Here is an 8,093-nt window from a genome sequence, read left to right as displayed (position 1 = left end):
GAACATCAGAAGTCAGTTATAGATACTGGGGTCTTTCTCTCTTTTCGTTGGGTGGGTAATGATCTTGAGGGAGGTGGCCAAGAGGAAACGTGACTGTCAAGGACTCCAGCTCCCTTTGTCTATGACTGACTTTTAGACCTATCCATAGCATGGCGTGTAATTCAACTTCAGCAAAGAGGATGACTGAAGGCACCCTGAAAGCACTTGCACCCCTTCCCACCAGGGGGTAAACTGATTGACTTGCTATATTCATTGACTCACAGAATCATTAAGATGGAAAGGACCTCCAAGATCTTTAAGTCACACATTTGATCAAATGCCACTATGTCAACTAAACCACAGCACTAAGTGCCATGTCCAGTTGTTTCTTGAACACTTCCAGGGATGGTGACTACACGATTTCCCTGGGGAGTCTGTTTCAATGCCTGATAACCCTTTCAGTGACGAAATTCTTCCTGATGTCCACCTCAAACCTCCCTTGGTATATATAGCTTGAGGCCATTTCCTCTTCCTCTGTCATTAGTTTCCTGGGAGAAGAGGCCAACCCCCACCTTGCTACAACCATGTGGAGAAGCATGGCAAACACTGGAAGGAGCAGATGGTGCTGACATTCTGAATGCTGTTAATTTATTTAGACGACACAAATACTAAGTCTTTATTTTCAGTTGTTTGTCATGGGTCTGTGCCTCCACTGTCCATATGCTTACATGCCTTTGGGCTAGATCTGTTATGCATCACTAACATTCTTATTTTACCTTCTTTCCTACAGAAGCATCTAGAATGAAAACAGTAGAGTTTGTCTACAGTTAAAATACCACTTTCTTTATTGAATTCATGGTGGGAAATCCAAGCAAAGGAAGACAAAAACTCCCCATCCAAATCTAAAAACTTGGAAGACTCAGTTTTTGGGTGTGCAGAAGTATTATCCAGCATTAAACTGTTTATTATGAGCCATTACTTTCCTATGTCAAGAGTATCTGCTGTATCTGAATACAGTTACAGCAGATACTGAAATACAGTGAAACTATTTCATTGGTTTCACTTTAAATCCCATATCTGTTATTATCAAAAGTCCTTAATAGAAGCCCTGTGGTACTTGCTGTACCACAACCCCAAAGTTGGGAGACACAATTGAGAACACCAAACAATTCATGCGTTGACTGGCTACATCAGTATTATCCAATACTCAATTAGATAAGGCAGCAGCTTTGATCATTGGCTATCTGTTGTCTTCTATGACAATGGTTCTTCTTGGATAGGTATCAATGTCCACAAATATGTAGCGGACCTCATATTTTCCTGTTTCAGGATTCTGTAAGAAAAACAAATTCAGGCTGTTTTTTTCTCTTTGGTAGTTTAATTTCAAGATTAAGCTTGTGAGCTAGATCAAGCAATTGCACATACCTCTTTGACTTCCACATGGACTGTTCCCTGTTTCCCTGATTCAGTGCCCTCAATATAGAACTTCAAACGCATATGTTTCATTCCGTCCTTTATGTATTCAATATGACTAAAAACAGGAAAACAAAACAAAAACCTAACCACCCAACAAGGATACACATTATATGCTAGTTAAGACTTCAAATTTAAACTTACTTAGAGGAGTTGCTTCCTCATTTTGTAAGAAAGTGTATTCCAATGCAGTCCTTATGCTACCATGGGTTCCTTCTCTACTGCTCTTCTCAAGCTCTACTGTGAATGCCTAAGGACTAGCGGAGTCAGAAGAGCTAATTAGCTACTGAGGATTAAGAGATGAAATGCTTAAACATCATCACCCCAGTCCTGCCCTCAAAGCTCAAAAGCAATCCAGTACCTGAACCCTCTGTAAATTCCCTGTATTTATACTAAAGCACCACAAGATTTGGAGCTTGACATCTAGAAAGTGACACCCATATCACCAAGAGTACCAGTTTTTTTTCAATGCACTTAAACTAATTTACCAAGTCAAAACACACAAAGCAAGTTTTGTCAACTTAATTATCAGGTTGGTTAAATCACATCAAAGCATACAGTTTGCAATGTGCTTTACTTACTCTGGCAATAATTTTGTTCTGCTGAAGTTATGTAACTTTGGCACTGATAACAGATCTCCAACTTAAATGCTGATATTTAGATTGGAGTTGGTTTATGCACAGGTATCAGATAAATGGAAAGGTCACATCACTTTCAAAGTGACCACTTTCATAAACTAATGATCAAATGAGATTATGTTTACCACTGAAATCACTAACTGCTACATTAACACCAAGCTCTTATTTCCATCAGTCATGCCCAGGTATACACTGTGAATTAAGCTTCTGCTACAGTTTATGGTGACATGATGGGTTAGAGAGAACAAAGATGAATGAAGAGTCTTACTGCGGTAAATTCACATTCAAGATGTTCATACACAAAAAACCTATACATTTTTGAGACATTTAAGGTCATCCTTACACTGCAGATGCAAACTCTACAATCTTACACTGTTGTTACAGTAAAATCAAAAGTGAGCAATTCAGATCTATAGAAAACCCTGTGAGACTCAGGTATCAGCCAGAAGCAGCAAAGAGCTCAGCTGCTGCTGGCTGATAGGCAGGAGGTTACTCCCCAAGAATTCACACAGTAGGAATTCACAGGACTCTGCAGGTGCACGAAAACAGCCAGGATGAAATAATATAAACATGGGACTTGTGAGAGATAGGCTTTAACCAACTGAAGTATCTGGTGTGGTGGTGTGTTAACTCTTTTAGCCTCCAAACCCTATATCAACTGTGTGCTTTGTGTAATAAGAGGTCTTCACTATAAACTTTATAAGCTTGTTGGTGAAGTCCTTTCTCTCCGCGAAAGTTTGTTTACTTTATTACACAGTTCTCAGCTCAAAAATTTATTTAAAATACTAGACATTCAAAATTATGGAAATGAACTACTAGGAAAGCTGATTGATAATACATTTACTTATCTACATAGTTTGTTTTACAGAGAGGAGCTTAAAATGTGTGCGCATATCCATTTCATTTAGCAGCTCCATTTTAAACACTCTTTCACAGAGTCTGGTGAAGAGATTAAACTTTGACCAGTAAAAGTCACTTTCCTCTGGAAAAAAAAAATAATTTCAGTTTCATGGTTCAAGTTGTGTATCTGGGTTTATGAGTCTCATCCTATATGAAACATCACTGAACATATTTCAGTCAAGGAACCCAATAAAGGCAAAACACAGAGGATTTAAGTTTTGCAAGAAATAGTTCTGTTTTTTCTCTCAGAAGGAGAGTAATAAACAGACATCATGAAGGGTTTAGGTAAGAGATGTTCTGTTAAATACACAATAGAGATGTGGCCTCAAGTACAAAAAAGCAATATAAGAAATGGGCAGCCAGTTGTTCTGACTATCACCTCAGAACAGTTTCAGACTGTAAACTTCAGTCAGATTCCTGCTCCACATATGCATGTCTAGACCTCTGTACTACTCTCTTCAGACTTATCCTGTTTTTGGGAGAGACCAGCTCTATGTTTGCCATGATGACCATTGAATCTTTTGAAGTACTCAGAATTGGCATTAGTGGTATATGCCACATAAGAGGTACTGCAAACTTTGTATGTTCACTCATGTCACATACAGTTCATCAATCTAGATCCAATGTGTGACCTAAAATGTCTTTGCTGTGCAAAAACTGCTGTCTCTATGGGGCAAACACCAAAGGGTACCTGACATGCTGTCGTCTTCCTCTTCTTGTTGCCTCCCCATAACCTTTAATGGAGTCACCAAAAGCACCAATTACCTACAAAAGAGGCAGCTAGCATTGGCAGAAGGTATCACATACATATATTCAGTTCACATCCCTGCTGTGAATGCATTTTAACAAAATGTCCCCTGTGAGTCTAATGTGCCAAGAATAGAAGAGCATATGAAAGAAAAGTAAGGAAAATTCCTCTATATTCCTTTTCTTTACAGTCAAATATTAAACATTTAAAATAAATCCTACTAATAGCTTCCCTTTCACAGAATATTCTGAGTTGAAAGGGACTCACACGGATCATCAAGTCCAACTCTGAAGTGAATGGCCCATATGGGTATTGAACCCATGAACTTGGTGTTATCACCACCATGCTCTAAGCAACTGAACTGAACTTGTACTGTCCTCAGAGATGAGGATGTGTGAACCAATATTTTGTGTAAAGAGGAAAAAAAATGATGAAACATTTGCTCACATCTCCTCCAAGAGAACATTTCAAAGTTTAAAATGCGAATGCATTCCCCTTCACATTATCTAAAAAACACTACCATTGAAGAAATTCAGTACTTCTTTTCACAACTATAAAGCCAGAGCAGATTAACACGGCTTTAAATTGACTTTAAAGCTGGTTAGAAGAAAGGGAGGCTAAGTTTTACTGTGCAAATACTGGAGAGAAGTTTTAATTCTATAAACTTGCTGCAAAGCAGTTGTCAATTTTTTCTAGTGACAGCTTGTCCCTTCATTTCTAGGTTATCCACAATGGCATCTGTGGCAGCTTTGTTTGAAAGCTATTCCATGAATTTCTTATTTTACCTGAAGTAGTGGTTTTTAGAATCTGAGTTTAGATTGATTTTTGTTTACACGCACCTATGATGACTCTATGATCCCATAACTATTCTGCATCTCTTTTCCTGTTAGCCACAGGAAGAATGTGTTGCGAATGACAAGTTTAAATTCCTGGATATCTGTGCAGTGCTTCACAGAATGACAAAACCATAAGGATGTGTTGAAAAGGCAACAGGTTAGATCTACAGAACTTAAGGGGGACTAGTTGTCTTTCTGACCTGCAGAACTCCTTAAGTACTACATTTAGCAGGCACTCCTGTAGGCCCATAAGACTCTCTACTGTTGACACAAGAACATGCTCGGAAGGGCAGACTGTATTTTGCATCAATTTTGTGCTGTGGCACACTCATTGGATTTCCAGCAGGGTAATTCACATTGGCTCAATGCTTGCACTGACTTATCGTAATACAGACTCCAATCTGGAGCGGACCCACCTCTAGCCAGCTGACAGTACTGGCACATCTGCTAAGCACCACATGGGTCTTCCTGTACCTTGGCTTGTGAGATTCCTTGTGTGAACTTTTGACTTGAAGAGAGACAGTAACTACTGTGAAACTTAAACTTATCACTAAAGTCCAAAAACCAACCTCAGGGTGAGATCTGCATTTCTCCAAGGCATCTCCATAGACCTTATTTGGACTAGAAGAAGAGAATAGCTCTTTAAAAATCACATAGAACAAACCACCTGTAACAGAAACAACAGCAAACGGAGTGAAAACTTATAAAACCAGATGGAATTAATGAAAAATGTCTTCTAATAAAGAATGTAATTTAAAAAATAACCTGTGACACCAATTCCAACAAGCACCACAATAAAATAGGTAAAGTCTCTTCCAGCTTCTTTCACTGAAATAAGACAGAAAACAACATAGAAGTTACAACCTTGGATAAGATGACGTGCATGGCTTTCTTATACAAATGTGCTTCTATTAGTCTGCAGTTTAAATAACATTTTGGCAGAAGAAAAAACTTCAGTAACAGTTTCCATAATGCCTCATCACTACAAGAAAGAGACCATGGAACATCTCTTGTATTGTACAGGGCATGTTCCTACCTCTGTGTTAGGCCTCATTATTTTCTGTTTCCCTACTAGATGATTTCAAGATCCAAAACAGCACTTACTGCTACTTTTTGGGTACCTGAGAGATAGATTTTTTAAGACCTAATGAGGTATTTAGCACTGCAGTATTCAAGCTACCTCCTAAACACACAGTTATTGCAATCCTTATGCACAGAAAGGGAGAAGTAAAAACAAAAATGCTTACAGATTGCACACTGATTTTATGAATTACCAATCAAGAGAACAATAAAAAGGACGAATATTAGACCAAACCAGGTTTTCTTTACTAACATCATTAACTGCTGTTTATCTGATTAGTTTTTATCTATCAAGTTTGATCTGAAGTACAAGTGTCAGTATACACTCCAAAAGTCATATAAGATTCTCTGTTTCAAAATACTTTTTGAGAACTTGGAAAGAGACTATCTTTCAAAACAATAAATGTGCCTTTGAGTGAAGTACAACTTACTGAGGGAACTTTAATAGCTATTTCTCCTGCAGTCTCCTAATCAGTCGAAGGTGTTTTTCATAAACCATGTCATAGCTCTTAGAATTTCTGTGGCTAATTGTGTAGTAACCACTTTTCACTGAAGTGAATGAGACCACCCAAAGTGGCAGCCATCCCATAAAGAAACTATTATCACCTCCAGCTTCCATAGTTTTGCTGGAGTGAACGTGTTTCAACAGCCGATGGACTCCATGTGACAGGTTTGCCTTCTGAAAAGGAGAATGAGAGGCTACTACACCTTGTCCCTGATGTGACTTAAACACTGAATCAAACAGGCTGTTTGGAAGACGCCACATAGTTTGTTCTGCTTGCACAATAGGTACACTGAAATGTATCAACTGCTGCAAACAGTGCAAAGTTAAAAGAAACCGGCTTGGTAATTTTCAGAAATTTGGTGTGTTGTGGGTTCTTAAAATATTTGTCTTTTGGGACTACAAAACTGAGCTGCAGTTTGAACTGTCTCCGCGACAGGCTCTGAGCAGCACACAGCATCCCCCTCGTTGTACCTGCCGCCCGCCTTACCTTTCTGAGCAGCCGACAACATTGTCTCCTCGTTGTGCGCCCTTTGCACGGACACATCTTTGCTATTATCGCCAGGCTTCTCGGTTCTCAGCCCTCCCGCCCGGGTCCCGATGCTGTGCCGGGCGGCGCGGAGCAGCAGCGGGGGTTGGTGCCCCCAGTGCAGGCAGGGAGCGCGGCCCGAACCGAGCCGCGCCCGCCCGCTCGGGACGAGCAGCCAGCCCCGCAGGCAGCCCCGCCCGAGCGCTGCGGGCAGCATCCCGCACACCTCACGGCGGTGCGGGGCGGGCAGCCGAGCCCAGAGAAGAGTCCCTGCCGCTCGCCACCGCGCTCCCGGGGGACGCTCGGGGAAGGGCCAGGGCAGCCTCCGGCCCCGGGCGGCCCGTGTGTTAGGTCAGGAGCCGCACCGACCCCTCACCGCCGACCGGCGCCGCTCGCCATTGCCCCGGCGGAAATGTTTGGGACGGCAGCAGCAGCGGCGAGACCTGGGAGCGTTAGTTTGAGCGAGCTCCCTCTCCCGCCCGCCGCCGGGAGCGGCTCCCAGCGAGGTCACTACAGCGCCCGCGCCGCCGCGGCCACAAGCACGGACGGGCAGGGGCACAGGGACAGGCACGGGCACAGACATGGGCACAGGGACAGGCACGGGCACAGGGACAGGCACGGGCAGAGGGACAGGCACGGGCACAGGGACAGGCACGGGCACAGACACGGGCACAGGGACAGGCACGGGCGCAGGGACAGGCACGGGCGCAGGGACAGCCCCGGCCCCAGCTCAGCCCGCTCCCGGGGCCGGGCACCTGCCGTCTTCTCTGAGCACCACGGGGCTCTGCTCGTAGCGCCGTGCGCCTGCGCGTCACCCTTTTAGAGCTGTTCTTTTATTTATGGTTTTCTTGGTTTTGCACGCTTAGGTGTGTGAAAGCGCTGCGGTTGACATTTCCACGAATGGAGATGAGGAGAGACCAACGTTATGAGGTTCAACAAGAGCAAGTGACGGGTCCTGCGCTTCAGCCACACTAACCCCATGCAGGGCTAGAGGCAGAGTGGCTGGAAAACGGCCCGGAGGAAAAGGATCTGGGATTGCTGGTCAGCAGGCTACTGAACATGAGCCAGCTGTGTGCCAGGTGGCCAAGAAGGCCAGTGGTGTCCCAGGTTGAATCAGAAATAGTGTGGCCAGCAGGACCAGGGAGATTATTTTCCCTCTGTACTCAGCACTGGTGAGGCCACACCTTGAGTGCTGTGTCCAGTTCTGGGCCCCTCTATTCAGGAAGGACATTGAGGTGCTGGAGCGGGTCCAGAGAAGGGCAGCAGGGCTGGTGAAGGGTGCTGGAGCACAAGTCCTACGAGGAGCAGCTGAGAGAGCTGGGGTTGTTTAGACTGGAGAAAAGGAGGCTCAGGGGAGACCTCATCACTCTCTACAACTACCTGAAAGGAGGGTGTAGACAGATGGGGT

The 8,093-nt window shown here is 43.4% G+C and overlaps 1 protein-coding gene across 2 annotated transcripts; it reads right to left on the bottom strand.

The window, feature by feature from the left end:
* Window positions 1-795: 795 nt before the first annotated feature.
* TIMM21 (translocase of inner mitochondrial membrane 21) lies at window positions 796-7,098 on the bottom strand. Of its 2 annotated transcripts, none has more exons than XM_071554917.1 (6): window positions 6,647-7,098; window positions 5,340-5,402; window positions 5,144-5,241; window positions 3,682-3,755; window positions 1,405-1,510; window positions 796-1,312 (listed from the first exon to the last, which is right to left on the bottom strand). In XM_071554917.1, exons 1-6 carry the CDS (start codon window positions 6,900-6,902, stop codon window positions 1,220-1,222), a joined length of 690 nt encoding a protein of 229 aa, XP_071411018.1. In that variant the 5' UTR covers window positions 6,903-7,098; the 3' UTR covers window positions 796-1,219. The 2 variants fall into 2 exon arrangements, with proteins under 2 accessions (XP_071411018.1, XP_071411019.1); XM_071554918.1 differs by having other exon boundaries at window positions 1,220-1,334.
* Window positions 7,099-8,093: the final 995 nt, after the last annotated feature.

The sequence above is a fragment of the Pithys albifrons genome, chromosome 4 (assembly GCF_047495875.1).
Source record: "Pithys albifrons albifrons isolate INPA30051 chromosome 4, PitAlb_v1, whole genome shotgun sequence".
Lineage (NCBI taxonomy): Eukaryota > Metazoa > Chordata > Aves > Passeriformes > Thamnophilidae > Pithys > Pithys albifrons.
Note: the sequence above shows the minus strand (reverse complement) of the source record. Positions and strands in the feature narration are given on the sequence as shown.

Excerpts from the sequence above, each read along its gene's own strand:
- TIMM21 (XM_071554917.1), bottom strand. The coding sequence starts at position 6,902 with ATGCTGCCCGCAGCGCTCGGGCGGGGCTGCCTGCGGGGCTGGCTGCTC. Across the intron at positions 3,756-5,143 it reads AATGCAGATCTCACCCTGAG|GTAATTGGTGCTTTTGGTGA; the intron begins GTTGGTTTTTGG and ends CCTCTTTTGTAG. Across the intron at positions 1,511-3,681 it reads GGAAGACGACAGCATGTCAG|TCATATTGAATACATAAAGG; the intron begins GTACCCTTTGGT and ends TCCTGTTTTTAG.